Here is a 22,190-nt window from a genome sequence, read left to right on the forward strand (position 1 = left end):
CATCGCTCGTTTCCAATTGCTTAACGTCAAAACCTCCCCAATCCAGTCAACTGTCAAAGTTTAGGTGGTTTTGACGTTTAGCAATTGTTCTCTCTTTTCCAGTGAGAGAGGGGTTGGGCATCCCATTATTCCTGGTGAAAATACTCGAGGAGATCGGTCGCACAGTTGTTCGCTGCGCTTCCCCAGAAATATATATTAACTTTAGAGAAATGGAAACCGGCTTGCCCATGAACGGCGCTCCTACTGCAGCACCTAATTGCACGGACATTAATACAGACGATGCTACTATATCTGGACCGCCATATACTTTTTTATACTCTCGCAACAATGTTGCTAAGGAGAGTATTATAGTTTTGTTCACATAACGGTTGTTTGTAAGTCCTAAAACTAAAAGAGTCAGATATAGGGTTATATATACCAAAGTGATCAGGGTGACGAGTAGAGTTGAAATCCGGATGTCTGTCTGTCCGTCCGTCCGTGCAAGCTGTAACTTGAGTAAAATTTAGATATCATGATGAAACTAGCTACACGTATTTCTTGGCTCCATTAGAAGGTTAAGTTCGAAGATGGGCAAAATCGGCCCACTGCCACGCCCACAAAATGGCGGAAACCGAAAACCTATAAAGTGTCATAACTAAGCCATAAATAAAGATATTAAAGTGAAATTTGACACAAAGGATTGCATTAGGAGGGGCATATTTGGACGTAATTTTTTTGGAAAAGTGGGCGTGGCCCCGCCCCCTACAAAGTTTTTTGTACATATCTCGGAAACTACTATAGCTATGTCAACCAAACTCTACAGAGTCGTTTTCTTCAGGCATTTCCATATACAGTTCAAAAATGGAAGAAATCGGATAATAACCACGCCCACCTCCCTTACAAAGGTTATGTTGAAAATCACTAAAAGTGCGTTAACCGACCAACAAAAAACTTCAGGAACACTAAATTTTACGGAAGAAATAGCAGAAGGAAGCTGCATTCAGGCTTTTTTCAAAAATTGAAAATGGGTGTGGCCTCGCCCACTTATGGACTAAAAACCATATCTCAGGAACTACTAGACCGATTTCAGTGAAATTCGGTACATAATATTTTCTTAACACCCTAATGACATGTACGAAATATGGGTGAAATCGGTTTACAACCACGCCTTCTTCCAATATAACGCTCTTTTGAATTCCATCTGATGCCTTTTCTGTATAATACGAGTATATACATTAGGAACCAATGATGATATTCCGCTATCACTTTACAACTTTACAAAATACGGTATTTGAAAAATATGTAAATGACGTATTATGAAATCTCGATTATCACTTTATCATGCGAGAGTATAAAATGTTCGGTGACACCCGAACTTAACCCTTCCTTACTTTTTTCATACAATTTTTTTTTTAATTTTTGTTTGTTTTGTTTTTCAATATTTTGATTTGTAAATTGTTTGAATCGTTCAATTTCGGTCGCTTTCTTTTTTATTCCAGCTTTTAAGAGAAAAATTATTGAAAATTATTCACTGAAAACTTTACGTGTGTTTCACACAAAGTGATCAATTACAGATTGAAATTTATTAGATACGAAGCCACAAAGAGGTCGCCCTAGATACATTGCATGTACTACAAACAAATATTTTAAGAAGATGGCGCCGGTGCGTGATACATTATTTACCAGCTACTCATTGTTCTCTGCTCGGTTATTTTCATGTGACAAACCGGTATTGTGTTCACTGTGAAATGTACGTGGACCAAAATCATTTGCGCATTTGAAAACTGTGAATGGCTACCAATGCCAAACATATCGAGAAGCATGTCAAATATAGGTTTGCTGGAGAACGATTCTCATTGGGACCAAATATGAACGCTGTTCGCAATTATTATCACCACATGTTTTCTTTCACACCAATTCAGTTATGGAACAAATACAAAGACGACATATGTGAAGATATCTTGCATCGCTTGCGCATTCAAACGAATAATCCTGACATCAAAATAACCGATGAAGTCTACAATGAAGGATTGATTCTGATTGAGGATCAATGCTTGACTATTGCAAACAAGCTACTGATTGAAGTAGCAATGATTGCGCCAAATCGATCGATGCACGATGCAAGAATTAAATCGAGAGCTGCAATACAATGTTGATACTTTGCAGGAATTCGTTCGAAATAATGTGCCGTTGCTGAATGATCAGCAAAACAAGTACACGAGACATTAATGCCAGCGGTGGACAATAATAACGGTGGTCTATTCTTCCTGGATGCACCTGGAGGAACAGGGAAAATATTTGTCATTTCATTGATTTTGGTCACTATTCGATCAAGATTTGACATAGCTTTGGCGTTAGCATCATCTGGAATTGCGGCGACTCTCCTAGATCGTGGTCATACTGCAAATTTTTTTTGCGGGTGAGGGGGTGGCAAATGCCTTCCGCATCATCGGTGCTATCGTCACAGCAGCGGTATGTCCCACTTGCAGGTCACTAAAAACCCCCCCTCTAAGGAACCGTCGCCCACCCTGGGACCGCATTCGCATTACTTCAGGGTGGCGTTCCATTTTTCTCATTGAGACATTTACATCTGCGCACCTACGTCCAGGTCCCGCTTTTTGCTGCGGAGTTCTTGATAATCTCCCAGTTTGCTTCACTCTCCAACATGACGCTGACTAAATTGTCCGCGTTTATTGGGCCAACCAGGTTTTCTACGGCGGTGCGTTCTTGTTGCCAACGCACAATTCAAAGAATGTGTGCTCAGCGTCGTCTTCTGTCGCGTCCTTATATAGGCATGACGGCTCTTCGACTTTTCCCATTCTGTGGAGGTACTTTTTGAAGTATCCGTGACCGGATAGTAACTGAGTTGTGTAAAAATCGACTTCTCCGAATTTAAGGCTTGTCCATAAGTCTAGATTTTTTATTAGCCTGGCCGTCCATCTGCCACGACTTTCATTCTCCCATCTTTGTTGCAATGTTGTTATTGTATTATTATTTTTGTTGTATTGCGCTCTTGTTGTTATTGGGTGATTTCTTTAGCTCCCACAGCGTTTTCCTTTCATATGCTCGAAGGTCAATTGGGGCATTACCGCTTATAACTAATATTGCATCGCCTGATACTGTCCGGTACGCTGATGCAACTCTGAGGGCTGCGGTACCTTACCATTTTCCTTTTTAAGCGCGTCTGCCCAGATCTCGGCTCCGTATAGTAAGACGCTTATTGTCGTCGACATTAGGAGCTTTCTCTTTTCTTGGCTGGGGCCCCCTATGTTGGCCATTAATCGGCTCAGTGGAGAGGTGATCTTCGCTGCCTTTCCTGCGGCGTGCTGGATTTGAACCCAGAAGGTTAGTCTGGGGTCCAGTCTTACGCCTAGGTAGTTTACTGCTCTCTGCGTCCTAAGAATATCCGTAGTTGTGTGCATGCTTATCTCGAGAGGTATGTGCTTGTTTGTTAGCAGCAGAACCTGTTTTCTCCGTAGCGAGCTGGAGGTTGTGTGTGTCGAGCCATGTTTGCGTCCGTATCATGACCTGATTTAGCTTTCTACGCGCTTCTTCTGTGTCCCTTGCTGTGATTACTGCCGCAATGTCGTCCGCGTAGCCAATTAAATATGATTCGACTGGCATTTCTAGTTTTAATACAGCATCGTAGCTAATGTTCCATAAGTCTGGGCCTAGGATGGATCCTTGTGCTGCTCCTGACGTAACCACTATCTGTCATGACCCTTCTTTAGTTTCATACAGCAGTTTTCTGTTGCTAAGGTAGCTCCGCACCACAGCCCTGAGGTAGTCGGGTATCTTGAACCTTTTTTCGAGAGCGTCGATCATGTCCACCCATCTAGCACTGTTGAAAGCGTTTCGGACATCTAGAGTTGCCAGTAACACTATTCTTTTATATTTATGTCATCTACGCTGCGCTGCTTCTACGCTTTCGACGACGCATTTTATGGCTTCTATAGTTGATCTGCCGGGTATGAAACCATGTTGTCTAGGGGACAATCCTTCAGCTTCGTTAATGGCCGCTTCGAGTCTGGGTTTTATTAGGCTTTCGTATAGCTTTCCCGCTGTATCAAGCATGCATAGCGGACGGTACGCTGATGGCGAATTGGGGTCTCCTTTTCCCTTACTGATTAACCGCCGTTGCTTTTTCCATGGTTCAGGGAATATTCCGGCTTCAAGGCAGGCGTTGTACATGTTCAGTAGTACTGCCGGGCGCTCTGCAACGATTATTTTGAGGATTTCTGCTGGGATCCCGTCCGGGCCGGGTGATTTGTTGGCCTTGAGCTTGCCAGTGGCTAGCTGCAGCTCTTCAAGGGTGAACAGGGGGATTTGCGCAGATCTTAGTGTTGGTTCTGGATCACTAGCCCTGCTTTCGTGTGTGGGGAATAGTGCGTTCACGATGTGATCCATTTTGACAGCGGTTAAGTCAGGTGGCTTTGCTCGAGCGCCGAGTTTCTTCATAACTATTTTATATCCGAGTCCCCAGGGGTTTCTGTTTAGGGGGAGCTTAGGGTTTTGGTCGTCTATTGCGGAGATCAGTTTCGAAGTATTTAGCTTCGAAATGTTCCACTTCCGTGTTGCAGTCTTTTTCCTGTACTGGTTACCGTTTGTTCCAGCATCGATGGTGAAGGAAATGTACTGGTGATCGCTACCAGTGTAGTCCTCCAGGACTTTCCATTTCTTTATTGAACCTGCCAAGCGTTCTGATGATAGAGTAATGTCTGGTGTAGTTTCCTCACATCCCGGTCTTCTAAACGTGGTTGCATTTCCCGTGTTGAGCACTATTAGACTAAGGCGCGCAGCCATTTCTAGAATGCGCTTTCCCCTCGAGTCCGTATTTGGCATACCCCACTCTACGGCGTTGGAATTTATGTCACCGGCGATAATTAGTTGACCTTCTATAGACCTGGCTGTGTCCTCAATGTTGTCGAGCTTTTCTTGGAATTCTTGTATGCTATCGCTTGGCGTCAAGTAGCAGCTAATTACTGTAAAAAAGTCGCATTTGGCCCAGACGAAACCATTGCCGTTCCCTTTGTCTATAGTGATGGCATTACTTCCTGGTGGTAGCCATATAGCGGCGGTCGAGCTGCTTTCTTCCAGCCAGGTACCTCTCTCTTTCTTTTTGTACTGGCCTGTAAGATATTCATTTGTTTTGGTATTTCCTATATACCGTACATTTTGCGGATCCCGGGATATGGTCAACTTTTTCGTGTTTAGCCTCCACGCAGAGGCAGCATGAGGGAGGCTTTGTGCACTCTTTCATTTTGTGACCTGGTTGGCCGCATTTTATGCAAGCACCTTGTCCTTTTCTATCGGGCCCTTTGCAGTCCCAGGTTAAGTGCCCTGGTCCAAGACAGCGAAAGCATCTTTTTGGGGTTTCTTTCAGTCGCAGCTTGCAGTTAACCCAACTGATTTTTATGCGTGCCTGTCGCATCAGTATGTCAGCCTTATCCTCATCGAGCGTTATATATGCCCTGACTTGCTCTCTTGTGTTAGGTGCTGTTATACTTATCGTCAAGTTTCCGGTGGAGTCCTGCAGCCCTTTTTTACAGCCTCTGCTACTTCCTCTTTTGTTGAAAGGGAGTCGAGGTCTCTAATCTCTATTGTGGCTTTTGATTTAAGGTCGGCCACACTTGCGGATTCTCGGAGGGTCGTCTTGAGTGCCTCGCAGAAACTGGCTTTTGTGAATTGTCCCTTCTCCAGCTCCAGTAGTAAAGCGCCGGCTCTTGTTTTGCGGATCCCTTTGATTTTCACCTCTGCTTCTCTTAGATTTACTTTGCTACTGATATTCTTGAGGACCTCGGCGTAGCTATTTCCTTCTGCTGGCTTAATGATTACGGCCTCCGATTGTCGTTTGGGCCTGCTTTTTGCTCTCTGGTTTGAGACGGTATTCCTCCCTTGTTGTCTTCCCTCTTTTGGGTTTTTGTTTTCCGTTCCTTCGATTGTGAGTATCTTCCATGCTTTTTTGGGCAAGACTTTCTGCCATTGGCCGTCCTTTTCGCTTCTTGGTCGCATTGTTTCTCGAGGCTCCACTGGGCTTGTCGCCCGCCGCTTCGAGGTTGTTGGCTCTGGGGTCGTGATCCGTCTGCTTAGGAGTCCGCGTCTTCTCTCGTTTTCTGCGATTAGCCAGTTTCTGCGGTAACTCTTCATTACATCAAAGAGTTCGTCCAGCTGTGCCGCTCCGTTCTTGACATCCATGCTGACGTTCTTCTGCTTTGCCATCGCTGTCTTCATAATTTTTACAATACTCTTGCATTTTTTCAAAGATTCCTCTTCTGCTCGTCTCATTTGAGTGATGTACTCCTGTTTCGGCGAGTTTTGAGGTGCTTCTGTGGCGGCCACTGGAGTGGTCTTCTCTTCACTTTGTTTTGCAGGTTGTTCTTGTGGGGCAGGAGTTTCCTTTAAGGCTATCTTTTCTCCACTTTTTTCGACTTGTTTGGGGGTGATGGTCAGTGTAGGGGATCTAAGTATCCTACTACTTCTGCGGAACACGGTCCCATATTCCTCGTCTCATACTGTCATACTGCACATTCTGCGCTTAAGTTGCCACTCAATTTAAACACAATTGATATTCCAACATGCAATATTTCCCGATCCAGTGCAATGGGAAAATTGTTGATGCAATGCAAGCTCATTGTTTGGGATGAGTGCACAATGGCACATAAGAAATCACTTGAAGCACTTAACTTCACACTGAAGGATCTTCGGCGAAATAACATCATCTTTGGCGGCTTGATGATATTGTTGGCAGACGATTTCAGGCAGACGTTGCCAGTAATTCCCCGTGGAACGCCTGCAGATGAATTGAATGCTTGCCTGAAGGCATCACCTTTGTGGAATAACGTAAAAACATTATCGCTAACCACTAATATGAGAGTTCAATTTCAAAATGATCAAAGTTCTGCACAATTTTCAAAACAATTGTTAGCTGTTGGAAATGGAAACGGCCCAGTTGATGCGACATCTGGATTAATCTAATATATAAAAATAAGTAGGATTTTCCTTCCTGACGCTATAACTCCAGAACGAATGAACCGATTTCCTCGGTTTTGCATTCGTTGGAAAGGTCTCGAGCTCCGTGAGGTTTATAGCAAAGAAAATTCAGGAAAAATTTCAACATAAAAGCGGCAAAATCTTTTTTTACATACAGCGCCATCTCTGATACATAGCATGTAATACAAGCAAATATTTTAAGAAGATGGCGCCGGTGCGTGATACATTGTTTACTAGCTACTCATTATGCTCTGCTCAGTTAATTTCGTGTGACAAACCGGTATTGTGTTCACTGTGAAATTGTGCAAAAAATAAAAAAATAAATTGTTATTTTCCTATCACTTCAATTGGAAAAAATGAAATTGTGAAAATTTTCATTTAATTTCTACAGCAGGCATTTCTCATTAAGGAGGTAAGTTGAACTGTGTAAATTATGTGGATCGTGCATTTGAGGTTAAATTCACCAATCTGTCCATAGTCCAAAATGCCTAAAGGACGACGTGTGAACATCGGCCGCCGCACAAGACATGCAAGCCAGCAACAAGTTTATTCACAGAACTTAAGCGAAGAAAGACAAAATTCAACAAGAGAAAATGCCCGATTGAGACAACGCGTGAGGACACGAAGATCACTAGCATCATACAATCGCTTGGCATTCCAATATGATCCCACTGCGAACTACAGTGATGAGGAAAATTTAGATATTGGACAAATGACGACTATATGCCGATATTGCAATGCGTTGAAGTTCAAAAGAGAAACGGCTGGATTGTGCTGCGCATGTGGAAAAGTCAAACCACCCAGATCCATTACTTACACCACTACAGCCACTGAAACCATTGTTTGATGGAAGTGATCCCGATTCTAGCCATTTTCTTCAACACATCCTTGAATACAATAACTGCTTTCGCATGACTTCCTTTGGAGCTAATATCATTCGAAAAGACGGATTCATGCCGACTTGCAAGGTTAGCGATCACTCACACCAACAAAATGAATTGCAACACATAAGAACTACATATGGGCCATTCCATCAATTGGCGACATGGTTTTGTACCCGTGGTTCTCTGATTTTGACGAAACTTTAGAATATCATAATATAGACCAAAATAAGAATATCTGTAAACTTTTTAGTGGTCAAAGTTGCTCCATTGTTTTTGGGCGCGCAATTCAAATTGAGATCAAACAAAAAAATTACTATTTCTTTTATTTTTTAACGACCTCAAAATTGAGTGAAAAAATTTTGCAGTTAACCAATTTTATGTAAAAAAATCTCAGCTTTCTGATAAAAATATTTTCAAAATCCAAAAAAAAAATCAAAATCAAAAAAAAACATTTTTTTTTCCAAAAATCCCGTTTTTTGTGCTTTTGCCCCAATTTTTTTTCAAAATTGACTTCTTCATTCGATTCCTCGTTCAATTATACATTAGAATCAGTGTTCAAAAATATGGGACTCTGATCCCATGAACAGCAAAAAAATTCAAAATTGCCGCTCAGAATCAAAAAAAATCATTTTTTTTTCCAAAAATCCCATTTTTTGTGCCTTTTCACCAACTTTTTTTCAAAATTGGTTTTCCCATTCGATTCCTCGTTAAATTTTACATAAGAATCAGTGTTCAAAAGTATGGAACTCTGATCCCATGAACAACAAAAAAATGCAAAGTTGTCGCTATACGGCGCATATTTTTATGAATGAAGACACTGATTTCTTCAATTCAAGTCTAAGAATACAATTTAAATACTATTTACCTCCTTCACACAACCTTCTAAGCGAACAGACTGCTCCGTATAGCATATGTATATAGTAATGGGAAAGTCAAATTTGAAAAAAAGTTGGTGGAAAGGCACAAAAAATGGGATTTTTGGAAAACAAATGTTTTTTTCGATTTTGAGCGACAACTTTGAATTTTTTTTTGCTGTTCATGGGATCAGAGTCACATATTTTTGAATACTGATTCTTATGTAAATTCTTGTGTAAAATTGAACGAGGAATTGAATGAAATCAATTTCATTTGAAAAAAAATTGGGGTAAAAGCACAAAAAACGGGATTTTTGGAAAAAAAATGTTTTTTTGGATTTTGAAATTTTTTTTTGGATTATGAAAATATTTTTATCAGAAAGCTGAGATTTTTTTACATAAAATTAGATAGTCAAATATCAAATAGTAATTTTTTTGTTTGATCACAATTTGAATTGCGCGCCAAAAAACAATGGAGCAACCTTGACCACTAAAAAGTTTACAGATATTCTTATTTTGGTCTATATTATGATATTCTAAAGTTTCGTCAAAATCGGAGAACCACGGGTACAAAACCATGTCGCGATCACCATCACACGATCAGAAATTACACCGTATTCTTCAACAAATGATCGTTTGCAATTACAGATACAAGGACAAATGAACCGCATCAATTTCTGCAAATATATTTCATTTCGTCGATGGTGGATCAGCTGAATGTGCGGTGCAATATACAGGGAACACAACAGTTAAAGAGACGAATTATTGAACAGTTACAAGCATTTTTTCGCACTAATAATGCTGTGGTTAATATGTTCAAAACAGCATTGGAACGAATGCCATCGGATACGCACAAATTTGTCATAAGAGCGGATTGTACCCCAACAGGTGAACATGTGCGAAGATTCTATGCAACAACCGTTAATGATGTTGCTGCAATTATTGATGGCGATCCAACTAAATCGCGAGACATTGTCGTTCAGCGAAGAAGCAATATCATGCATCGTGTAAACTAGATGCGTTACAATATCCAATCATTTATTGGCAATCCAATGACAGGTACAATATTCACACACTTATTATTGCAATTATTGGTTTCCATTAACAATTCATTTGATTTTGCATTTTCAGGCGTATCAACGAATAAAAATCTAAGCGCAATGAATTACTATGCATATCGGATGATGATTCGCACAAATGAGGAGAATGTCATTCTGAAGTGCCGTCGGCTATTCCAGCAATTCGCTGTCGACATGTATGTCAAAGTCGAGACCGAACGTTTAGCGTTCATCCGATTCAATCAGGCAAAGCTACGATCTGAGGACTATATACACTTGCGTGATGCTATTCATTTAGATTGTGATGTTCAGTATATTGGAGTTATGACGATTCTCCCATCATCTTATATCGGAAGCCCACGCCATATGCACGAATACGCTCAAGACGCTATAACGTACGTGCGAAATTATGGAACTCCGGATTTATTTATTACGTTAACATGCAATCCAAAGTGGACGGAAATTGAACGTGAGTTGGAACCGGGCCAAAAACCGCAAGATCGCCATGACATAATCGCCAGAGTATTTCAGCAAAATCTAGAGGTTATGATGGATGTGCTGAAAGGTAATTTTTCCATTTCAAATATAAAACAAAAAAAAAATGTCTTTATCTTTTAATCACCAAACGAAATGTTACATAAAACGATGCAATTTGGTGGCGAAACGGAGTTCGCCAGGTTTTCTAGTCTATATACATATCGCTCATTTGCTGCAACGTCGTCATTTTTGAATTGTAAATTAAAAATAAAAATTAAATTTGTAGATGAAAGTAAGATTAGGGTCCAATTTGGTCAAATAACATCTGGTTAAGACGTCCATGTAAACTAAAGCTTGAAATGTATAATGGACCGTTTTCTGTAGCTTCAAAAGTACTCCGAGTTTTTCTTATGACGTTATTGCTGCAAGAATAAGTTTTATGGTCTGACATAATTGAAATTGTGACGTTACTGCAAATAACAAAAAGATTTATAGCTCAAAACCTTTTGCAAATTCTGATTTATGACTGCATTATATTTTGGCGTTGCTAAACATTATAAGAGAAAAAAACATGGATATAAAATAAAATTTATTGCATTAATTGCATATTTTATTGTAACAAGGAACATAAATTAAAAAATAAAAGCAAAAAAAATAATTGAATAAGGATTACAATTGCTCGTTTAAAGGTCTATAATACTTAGGAATGTGATTTTTCTGTATCAATTCTAGCAGATCTTTTTTTTTGCAGTCCGCTATCTGAGGTTTTGTGTAAAATGCTCTTGTTAGTGTAATATCCGTCCTGTTTTTCTTTTTAATAATATTATTTGCCACCTTAAATTCGTCATCGTTATAAGATGTTTTAAAGGAAATGGTGTTTGGTGAATCGCGCCGAACTTGCAGAACCACCACTGTGGAAATTTTTACCTGTGCCATATTTTGGAGTCCCATTTCAGTTGCTAAAGCCTTCATATCATAGAAGTCTTCAAAGCACAGTTCCGTAACGTTAAATGGCTTTCCAGTTTTTTTGGCTCCACGAATTGCAGATATGAATGACTCTGGCGTGTTCATTGGACCACCTTTCAGCTGTCGTTTCACTTGACGTTCAATTAAAGAGTGTGCGGAATCTCCCTCGTTTTGTTTATGCTTTTTACGTTGAGATGAGATATGGCGTAGAGGTAGAGGGCCACCATGAATTTTTTTTTGCTGACCCGTACAATTATCAGAATAAAAGATGAAATCTTCATCACCTGACAAAGCTCTTTTATTCAAAACCCGAAGAACGCACGAACCCAACTCGTTAATACCTCTATGCCCATTGGATTCATCCCAAACAAAACATTCACATTCGTTACTCTTTAGATCGTAGATTGTAAAATTAAATACACTAGTAATAACCGATTATCGGGGGACTCCGTTATTTAAAATGAAAAAAGTAAAAAAAAAAAAATTTATAAAAACTCAATTTATTCAAGTACTTCATGGAAAACTACATTCGTAGTGGTTTTATTTTGGTCGTAAGTCTTAACTTTGATATCTTGAGAAGATCGTACTCGACTCAATGCGACATACAGCTAGCCATGCGTAAAACAATCCTCCTTGAGGAAAACACCAACTCTTGCTAGAGTCTGCCCTTGAGATTTGTTTATTGTTATTGCGAATGCTACAATTATTGGAAATTGGCGACGCTTTAAAATAAAAGGAAGTGTAGATTCGCTGGGCTGTAAATTTATACGGGGCAATAAAATTTGTTTCCCTTGTGATTCACCGGTTAAAATTTCGACCTCCAAACAATTACAATGTAGTGCGTTTACTATCAAGCGAGTCCCATTGACCAACCCTTCATATGTATTAAGATTGCTGATTAACATCACAACTGTTCCAACCTTAAGCCTTAACTCATGAGGCGCTACTCCACTGAAATTAAGGGAGTTTAGAAATTTTGTAGGTAATCTGACATGCTCTTGAGGATCTTCAGAAACGAGAGTATCCACGCTATAATATACCCTTTCTTCATCGGGCAACATATTTACTATTTCGCTATTTATTATTACAGTGATCATAACACCAGACTGAGGCTGAAATACCCAATCCACTAAATTTTCATTTAGCAAAATTATCTCTTCTGGTATATTGATTTTCGACTCTGGAGAGAGCACTCGACCTTCTCCAACACGCAAAAAAAGCTGTTGTATAAGGATTCTTTAGAACGCATATTCGTTGAGAGTTTGAGACACCTAAAAAATATCCAAAGTGAGCACCGTTTCAAACAATTACCAACTATAGCGGCGCGTGAGCTATTGGGCACCACAGGAAGAACTTGCCTGAAATCACCACCTAATAAAATAACCTTTCCACCAAAAGGTATTTCATTTTGGTGAATATCACGTAATAATCGATGTAAGCAAAAGTAGCATGCTAATTCGGCGAGCATTGCGATTTTCTTCTCTGGCCCTCTGTTCCTCTTCGGGTTCAACCTGCGCCATATGCTTATACTCATTTGCCAAGCGGTTAATATTTGAAAGCATTTCGTGGATTTCTCTCGGCAAATACCTATCGCAGTTTGAATTATGTTGTGCCCTTATATCAGTTGCTTGATCCGTGTCAAGAATAAACAGCTGGGCGTAGGAGGATTCTGAAGGATAATCTGCATGCAATGGACCTACCCTGTGATATATTGATCCATGTATTCGGAAGCAATATGGTCCGCACCCTGTAGGCTCCGCAATTTTCGCTTCGAATGATGCAAAAGCAAACAAACTATTTAGCTGCCGAATATTCTCCAAATAGTGTCCCCGCCAAGAGCTCAAATCATTTTCTAACACAGCTTTCAAAAACTCAGGTACACGTAATTCTTGAAGTTTAACTTTTCCGCCATGACAACATGTCGTAAAGCCATTTCTTACCTAGTAACAATTTCAACCAAATATTAAGACAATAAGTATGTACAGGTACCTTTTCACTTCCGAAATGTTTTGCTTTACAGTGTAATATTAGTCAAACCCCCAAGCGAACTATACTCCGGAAGAACTACGGAGTTTAGGGCAGCTTTGAAATAACTTGCCATAGATCCTGCATGACTACGACTCTAATAAAACAGGTCAATTCATATATCGGGTGATTTTTTAAGAGCTTGATAACTTTTTTTTAAAAAAAAACGCATAAAATTTGCAAAATCTCATCGGTTCTTTATTTGAAACGTTAGATTGGTTCATGACATTTACTTTTTGAAGATAATTTCATTTAAATGTTGACCGCGGCTGCGTCTTAGGTGGTCCATTCGGAAAGTCCAATTTTGGGCAACTTTTTCGAGCATTTCGGCCGGAATAGCCCGAATTTCTTCGGAAATGTTGTCTTCAAAAGCTGGAATAGTTGCTGGCTTATTTCTGTAGACTTTAGACTTGACGTAGCCCCACAAAAATAGTCTAAAGGCGTTAAATCGCATGATCTTGGTGGCTACTTTACGGGTCCATTTCTTGAGATGAATTGTTCTCCGAAGTTTTCCCTCAAAATGGCCATAGAATCGCGAGCTGTGTGGCATGTAGCGCATCTTGTTGAAACCACATGATCTACCAAGATGCTAACAAACTTTTTGTTGCCAAAAATGGAAGAACTGAACTTGGTTGGCATGTGGTTTCAACAAGATGGCGCTACATGCCACACAGCTCGCGATTCTATGGCCATTTTGAGGGAAAACTTCGGAGAACAATTCATCTCAAGAAATGGACCCGTAAGTTGGCCACCAAGATCATGCGATTTAACGCCTTTAGACTATTTTTTTGTGGGGCTACGTCAAGTCTAAAGTCTACAGAAATAAGCCAGCAACTATTCCAGCTTTGGAAGACAACATTTCCGAAGAAATTCGGGCTATTCCGGCCGAAATGCTCGAAAAAAGTTGCCCAAAATTGGACTTTCCGAATGGACCACCTAAGACGCAGCCGTAATATCAACATTTAAATGAAATTATCTTCAAAAAGTAAATGTCATGAACCAATCTAACGTTTCAAATAAAGAACCGATGAGATTTTGCAAATTTTATGCGTTTTTTTTTAAAAAAAAGTTATCAAGCTCTTAAAAAATCACCCGATACATACATACATTAACAATTAAAAATTCTTTTTTATCTATAACATTCACCTCTTCTCTTCGACCTGTTAAACTCCTTTTTCGTCTAATTCGCCTTTGGTTTGGCATTTTATTTTTAATAATTAATCTGAATCTGAACTGAAATTCGATGTAGTATGTATGTATTCGCTGGTAATAGCCGCCTTGACTTTTGGAAGAAAACTGAACTGACTCAAAGCTTACCTAACGCAATAACACTTCTAATCAAAATAACGCCGACAACAATATTTCTGTTAGATTTTGCACTTGCGTCTTCGCCCATACATATGTATATACATACATATGTTTGTAAGTATGTATGTGTGAATATAAAACAAAGTAGAGTGCGCATGTCAAAGCGCAGTGTTCCTTAGCTCGTACATACATATTCATGCAACATAGAAGAGAGCGCATGTCAAATCGTAGATAGCGCCTTAGCGCATGCATATGTATGTATGTACCAGTGCACATGCCAAAGCAAACATTTGTAATTTGTAATATTCGTCATTCTCTTATTGTCATAGATAACTTGATTAGAATCTCTTTTCTTGCTCTCTCGCTTGCAGCTGATCTGTTTTCTGAGCTGGCAACAAAACACAATCAGGGTGCCGTCAACCAGCAGTTAGTGAAAAAGGCGGGATGCCAGAAAAGCAGCGCTATAATTACTTGACGAAATTAGTGTGAAATGAAACTGTGCGAACATATTTTGGCAAAATAAATGTTTATGTAAATTAATTAATGATTTTGCATTTTAGCATTTACATATATATGTATGTATGCATTTTCAAAGTGTTTAATTTAGTGTTTTGTATAATTTATTAAATACCCCAGTTAATATTTTTCAGCAGTGGCATCATTGGCAAAAGAGTCTCGTATCAAGTTATCTATGCTTATTGCAGTGGTCGGCATTTCTTAGCACAATTGTGCAAACCAACTTCTCACGTACGCTTACGCTCTGTCGTTCAGTCGTTGTCGAGCCAGCAACGAATTAACATCACGCAAGACTATAGCGCAAAACCAAATATGCCCTGCGAGAAATATTTTATGACTCTAAATGCCTTTGGTCTTATGCAATGCCTTTTATGTTCCAAGTCTTTTAAAGATAATAGGGAATAATATCCTTAAAAGACATTTTGTTAATTTTCATTATACTAATAATTATTTATAAAATTTGGTTAGATTTAATTCCAATTTCTCACTGGGCTACTTTTTTTTCGTGCTCACCAACACAGTGACAGATCCTCTCATGCCGACCACTGGCTTATTGTTATTTTGCTACCGAGCAGACAACATTGTTGTTGTTAGATTTCGCACTTGCGCCTTCGCGTATGTGGGTATGTGTGTAACGAAAGCAAATGACAGAAACATTTGTAATTATTCATTCTCTTACATATATGCTCTTTTCTGTAGAAGCGCTGCTTATATTAGCTTAATGTAAAAATAGAAGAACTTTAAACGCAAATATATCAAAAGTGGTTCAATGAATTTAAAATCTGTAAAATTTGTGCAAAGTTTCAGATCGCACACTTTAATTTGATGTATTATTTGTCTCTGTACGTTTTGTAGATCTCTGGAAATAAGCGCCTTGTCTTAGAATAATATATAGATTTAGTTTTGATTTATTATAAAAAACTGAGATATCGCCCTTAGGAATTAGTTAAGATCATCGGAGTTTCGACACCGGTGATGTTAGCCTCAGAAGTGTCTGATGTCGAATTTGCTTAGCAGTGACTGTTACTCTTCCTGACAATATCGGGTGGAATGTATGTAGTATCACGTACAGAATCGTCATCATCTTCAGAAAATGATTTCATTTCAGCAGAAGACACTGTTGATGTACTTCTTATCTGCCATTCTTTATCATTTCCTTCTTGTTTTTTAAAAGCCATTACCACCATTTTGGCGGATCGAGAATTAGATTCCATGATTTTTTTACTGAAAATGACAACAATACTGACATAAATGGAAATGATTCATAGCAAATTATTTATATTAAAAAAATATTTAGTGCAAGAATGTCATAACAGTGAATAGTTCTTTAATGCACTATTGCTGCACTAATACATCTTATTTGTAATAGTGTTTTAAAACATAATATTACTGAATTAAAAATTATATTTTTCCACAAAAACGTCAGAACACTAAAAAACACTGCAAGAATTCACTCAAATTTTTACATACACAACGTCATATCTTAAAATAACGCAATATACACGATAACGAAAGAGATAGAAAAGTGCTCTTACCTTTTATTAATATTGTCACAAAACGAAATATGGCACTTTTCTTGAGAACTTAACGATGTTCACCACACAAAAGCCGACGCACAACTGAGATAATACGTTGTTACAAATAAGACACAATAGAATATGTAGTTAGAGCAAAATGCTTCTATCGCGATGCTGCGTAAAATGTTAAGACCTCGGATATAACACTTAGTCAGTTGATCAAACATATTATTTCCGATATATTAGTGATGTTAACTGAAAATTTGGATTTTTTGAATTATGACGACGTTGCAGCAAATGAGCGATATATAAAAGAAAGTTGTTGTTGTTAGTTACACCATTTATAACTGAAGAACGGCTAAATCGATTTGGCTGAAAATTGGTGGGGAGGTAACCTAGAATCAGGGTAAAGACATAGGATACCTTTTATCTCTTTATGTCAAAATTTAATACAACTCATAAATACACAAATTATATTTCAAATAATAAGCATTTTTTCAAAATTTGAATATTTCATTTCTTCAAAAACAAAAAAAATAAAATTAAATAAGAAAACCTCACATCTGTATATATAAAAGAAAGTTGTTGTTGTTAGTTACACCATTTATAACTGAAGAACGGCTAAATCGATTTGGCTGAAAATTGGTGGGGAGGTAACTTAGAATCAGGGTAAAGACATAGGATACCTTTTATCTCTTTATGTCAAAATTTAATACAACTCATAAATACAAAAATTATATTTCAAATAATAAGCATTTTTTCAAAATTTGAATATTTTATCTATATCTATATATCTATATCCATATAAATAAAAATGAATCGCAAAAATGTATGTACGCTCATATCTCAATAACGCCTGGACCAATTTGGCCAATTCTCTTTCTTAAATGTTCGTTGAAGTTCAAAGATGGTTTTTACGGCGAGAAAATTCGAATAGTTTCCGGAAAACCCCTAAAAAATAGCCTTTTTATTTTCCCCATACAAACGTTACATACATACATATGTACATAGGTTGTTTGTTGTGGATCGGGAAAGGTTTAGAAACAAATACCTTATACTTTTCATGAGGAGAAGTCGGAAAATTGGACAATTCCAAAAAGTAACATTTTTCATACACATTTTTTTCAATTTTTGTTTGTTTTGTTTTTCAATATTTTGATTTGTAAATTATTTGAATTTGCTTTTTTATTCCGGCTATCCAAAGGAAAAATTATTGAAAATTATTCAGTGAAAACTTTATGTGTGTTTCAGACGAAGTGATCAATTACTGATTGAAATTTGTTACGAAGCCACGAAGAGGTCGCGCTAATATTTTTCGGCGTTCTTTTTGCCATCAACGTATGGCAGCCCAAAAAAAGGCAAGAAGTACTTCCAAAATGCGATGACATAGTACGTGCGGAATTATGGATCGCGGTCAATCAGCTAGCGATCGTAATGATATCACAGCACGACTTTTTAAACAATAGCTGCGATGTTTGACGGTCTTTATCTTGAAGCAACCTATGGTATACATATATGGTGCTGTTAGATGCTGAATGTATTCTGTTGCGTGTTGCCGCACGCACACATTCTTCTTTGGATGCGGATGGTGATTACACCAGATCAAATTGATGAAATCATTTCAGCGGAAATTCCTGATTCAGAGATAGATCCAGAATTATACGAAGTGGTGAAAACCTATATGGTTCATGGACTTTGGGAACCTTACAATCCCACTTTGGTTTGTATGTCTGACAATAAATGCACGAAACACTACTCATGTGCTTTTCTTTCGGAAACGGAAATGGGAAATGATGGATATTCACTGTATAGGCGTCGCTCACCAGACGTCAATGGCAGAACATTTAGCATTTAGAGGCGTGAATATCGACGTTAACAACAGATCGAAGTAGACAACACATGGATCGTACCATATTCGCCACTTTTGTCTAATTCACATACAAAACTCATGTCAATGTTGCATATTGCAGATTGGTGAAATCGATCAAATACGTTTGCAAGTACGTCACCAAAGAAAGCAACATAGCGGTTATTGACCTTGAACGATATGAGATCAGCAGTATCAAATGGGTCGATATGTGAACCGCAATAAAGCGCTTTGTAGGATGTTTACTTTTGCAATTCATGAAAGTTTTCCGACTCTTGTGCGTCTCGCGGTTCAACTTCATTTAAGTCATTGCGTATTGTGAATGGTACAGTGTGTGCAACTTTGTGAGAAGCATGCCAGCAGTTGCATTTGCTGGAACATGATAATCACTGGAAAGAGACGAAGGACAATGCAAGAGTTACTTCGCATGCCACTGAAGTTCGCATACTTTTCGCGAAGATCATTTCGACATATCAGCCTTTAAATTCGCGTTAATTATGGGAGACGAAAAAATGACATTGCCGATGACATTTTACATTGTATTCGCTAAGAATTGGAAATGGGCAAATTTCGGTTGATACTTCCAGTGGTTTGATATCAATTTCACCTCCCTTTTGTCAATTCACTTCAACGGAAGATGAACTCATCACGAATGTTTATCCGAATATTGGCCAAATTATCGTAACTTCAATTGCTTGAGTGCACGCGCAATTTTAGTTGCCAAAAATACCGATGTTAATGACTTAAACTGGAAGATTCAAAGTCAAATTCCGGGAGGTTTGCGCTCATATAAATCGATCGATCGTCTTGACAAGAAAGACGAAACCGTAAATTATCCAGTGGAATTTCCAAATTCTTTGGAAAGCCTTGGTATGCCCCAGCATCTTTTGCGTCTCAAAGTTGGATCTGTCATTATTATGTTTCACAATCTTCATGCGCCGAAACTGTGTAATGGAACCCAACTGATTATGACGCAGTTATCGAATACAAGGGACAGCTATTTCAGTTCAAACGTATACAATTTCCAGGGAAAATTGCCTTTGCGTTAGCAATCAACAGGACACAAGGAAATCGGGAAATGCTATGTTTTTCACACGGCCGGATATATGTGGCGTGTTGACGAGTTGGAAACCCATCTTCTCTGTATCTTTACGCACCAGAACAGAAATCAAAAAATTATGTTTATTAAGCTGCGCTACATTAAAAAAATGTAGAACAATCGAAAATAAATCATTTTCGACACAATGGGCCTAATCATTGAATCCGCAACGAATTCGATTTCGATACGATACAGATTTTCGATCGAAAATTTTCATGCAATCATTCATTCCGTCGATAAACTGCTTTATCAAAAAACACAAATGTCAAACTACATTATCGACGGTAAATTTGACAAGTTTGAAAAATTAAATTGGCTGGGCTTTTGCTTCGTTTATATAAATATTTGAAATGGATACAATCATGTTACATTTAAGTGATAGCGATAATGAGGATGAAAATTGTATACAAATTCGTCGCGAGCGCAGAAATTTGAGGAATAATTCAAAAGACACATTGGAAATGGATGATTATAAGTGAGTATTTAAGCTAAAAACGACATAGATAACTTTGTTTACATGCATATACATTTACAGTTTCTTCAAAAATTTTCGCATCAACAAAGGAGCATTTATATACATTTTAGAGGAATACGAAAATGTATGTGGAAATGATAAGAGACAAGGTTCTCTTTCTCCGAAAATAAAACTTGCTACATGTCTGCGCTTCTTTGCCACAGGCAACTATCAGCATTGTGTTGGAAAGGACTTCAATATAAATGTGGCCCAATCGACATTCTGTGGAATATTAGAGGAAGTTCTAAACATTCTTGAGTACAGACTATGTTCACGGTGGATTTCTATTTACATGAATGGAAACGAAGAATTGGTATCAAAAACATTTTTTTTGCCAAGTCAAAAATTCCGGGTGTGACAATGGCAGTTGATGGAACTCACATAAAGATAATGGCTCCAACGAGAGATAAACATCTTTATTATAATCGCAAAGGATTCTCAAGTCTGAACGTTATGATAGTGAGACTTTTATATTTATCTTTGAACTGAATATTTATATATATTCGCTTTTCTGAATGTATATAGGCAGTAGTCACGATTCTCATATATGGGATTTGAGTGACATAAAAACTATCAGCGCAACCAATTATCGGAGAGGATATGCAAATTTAATATTAGGTGAGAAACCATTGATATAAGTACGATCACCTAATAAAAATGTACGCATTAAAGGAGATAAAGGGTATCCTCTTCAACCATGGCTCATAACTCCATTTAGAGAACCAATCACATGCCTCAGAAAAAGAAGATTTAATACGTATCATGCTAAAGGCCGAATAGTTGTTGAGAAAACAATAGGTTTATTAAAATCTGTATTTCGTTGCCTTTGCAGTGAACGAGGACTACATTACGCACCATATAAAGCAGCGCGTATTGTTAATTTCTGCTGTGCATTGCATAATATTCGTTTGCATTTTAATTCTAACGAAAATTTTAATGAGCCACACCTGGATATATCTGAAAATGAATATTCAAACAATGATGACAATGATTTAAATGATATGCCTACCGACGAAGCAAATAGAATAAGAGAAACTTTTTTAGATATGTTTTAGTATAAGTTCATATATAACTAAATATGTTGAGTTCATTATTATTAAAACTAAGTTAAAAAACGTAAAAATTCATTAAAATGTAAATATTTTGAATTAATAATAAAAACTTATGGATTATTTAAATGTTCAAGTTCCAGTTCTAGAATTTTTTTTTGGGTTCCAATTTATCAAAGGCTATTTTTTCCATGACAGCATTATGTCGCTTCACTTCTTTCAATTTATCCTTCTCATTTTCACTTAGTTTCCTAAGCCACCTGTTTGTGTCGGACTGTTCTTGGATATAGTCTTTTTGATGTTTAATGAGCGTGGCTAACAATTTAGATACATTTTCCTCCATCTTTTTTTGAATATTTATTTGTTCTGTAAGAAGACCCATTTTGTTTATTTTACTCTTTTTATGTGGGGTACAGAACCAATCAGCATCTGCATTAGATTCTATGGTCTGGCCAGGAGTCATATATGACGTTTCAATCAAGTCAATGTCAGGCTGGGAATAAATTGACTCAACCGGTCTTTTGCGGGGAGTACTTGTTGTTGGTATTTCTTCCGGAATATTTTCTTTTGAGCATCCAAAACTTGTAATGCCCTTTAATCCCTCCACTGATGCATTGAGTGATAGAATAACACTCACTTCCTCTTCCAGTGCACTTAAAGAAATTTGGCTGAAGGCCCCACCTCCTGTTCCTGAAATTTGCTTTGCATTTTTGACCATTTTTTTCTTCGTCGCAAACTTGAAATCTGTCCAAACCTATAACTTAGGTAGCTTAATTCCGATAATATACAAATGGTGATTTTTCATACCTTCTTCCATCCAGTTCTGTCCTTGATTGGGGGACCTACTGCGTTTAATTTGTTTGAAATTTCTGTTTCAATTCTGATTCAATTCGCTTGGTGCTCTTTGCGAAAATCCTTTCGCTATGTCGGGGTGCAGCTTCATTTCACTTACTAACACTTCAAATTGTTTTTTGTTGGTGTGTTTTTGTCTCTTATCCTCTAAAATATCAATTTAAAATAAAAGTAGTTGCGTCATTAGCAATTGTTTTTAAAAATACTTACAAATTATCCATTTTTGTAAGAATTC

The 22,190-nt window shown here is 37.9% G+C and overlaps 2 protein-coding genes and 1 long non-coding RNA gene across 3 annotated transcripts; 1 reads left to right on the top strand and 2 right to left on the bottom strand.

Annotated features, from left to right (window-relative positions):
* Positions 1-4,483: 4,483 nt before the first annotated feature.
* Positions 4,484-6,174, bottom strand: LOC120770715. Its single transcript, XM_040098294.1, has 3 exons — positions 5,610-6,174; positions 4,574-5,108; positions 4,484-4,499 (listed from the first exon to the last, which is right to left on the bottom strand). Exons 1-3 carry the CDS (start codon positions 6,172-6,174, stop codon positions 4,484-4,486), a joined length of 1,116 nt encoding a protein of 371 aa, XP_039954228.1.
* A 13,655-nt stretch (positions 6,175-19,829) lies between these two features.
* On the top strand, positions 19,830-20,519 carry LOC120770892. The gene is made up of 2 exons (XM_040098553.1): positions 19,830-20,015; positions 20,076-20,519. The coding sequence occupies exons 1-2, from the start codon at positions 19,891-19,893 to the stop codon at positions 20,410-20,412; spliced, it is 462 nt and encodes a 153-aa protein (XP_039954487.1). The 5' UTR covers positions 19,830-19,890; the 3' UTR covers positions 20,413-20,519.
* A 1,298-nt stretch (positions 20,520-21,817) lies between these two features.
* LOC120770893 lies at positions 21,818-21,974 on the bottom strand. Its single transcript, XR_005704941.1, has 2 exons — positions 21,911-21,974; positions 21,818-21,857 (listed from the first exon to the last, which is right to left on the bottom strand). It is a non-coding gene; the product is annotated as an uncharacterized LOC120770893 (long non-coding RNA).
* Between the last annotated feature and the right edge of the window lie 216 nt (positions 21,975-22,190).

Source organism: Bactrocera tryoni, chromosome 3 (assembly GCF_016617805.1).
Source record: "Bactrocera tryoni isolate S06 chromosome 3, CSIRO_BtryS06_freeze2, whole genome shotgun sequence".
Lineage (NCBI taxonomy): Eukaryota > Metazoa > Arthropoda > Insecta > Diptera > Tephritidae > Bactrocera > Bactrocera tryoni.

Coding starts and splice junctions, on each gene's coding strand:
- LOC120770715 (XM_040098294.1), bottom strand. CDS start 6,174: ATGGATGTCAAGAACGGAGCGGCACAGCTGGACGAACTCTTTGATGTA. Junction 5,109..5,609: donor GACCCTCCGAGAATCCGCAA/GTGTGGCCGACC, acceptor AATATCTTACAG/GCCAGTACAAAAAGAAAGAG.
- LOC120770892 (XM_040098553.1), top strand. CDS start 19,891: ATGGATACAATCATGTTACATTTAAGTGATAGCGATAATGAGGATGAA. Junction 20,016..20,075: donor TTGGAAATGGATGATTATAA/GTGAGTATTTAA, acceptor ATACATTTACAG/TTTCTTCAAAAATTTTCGCA.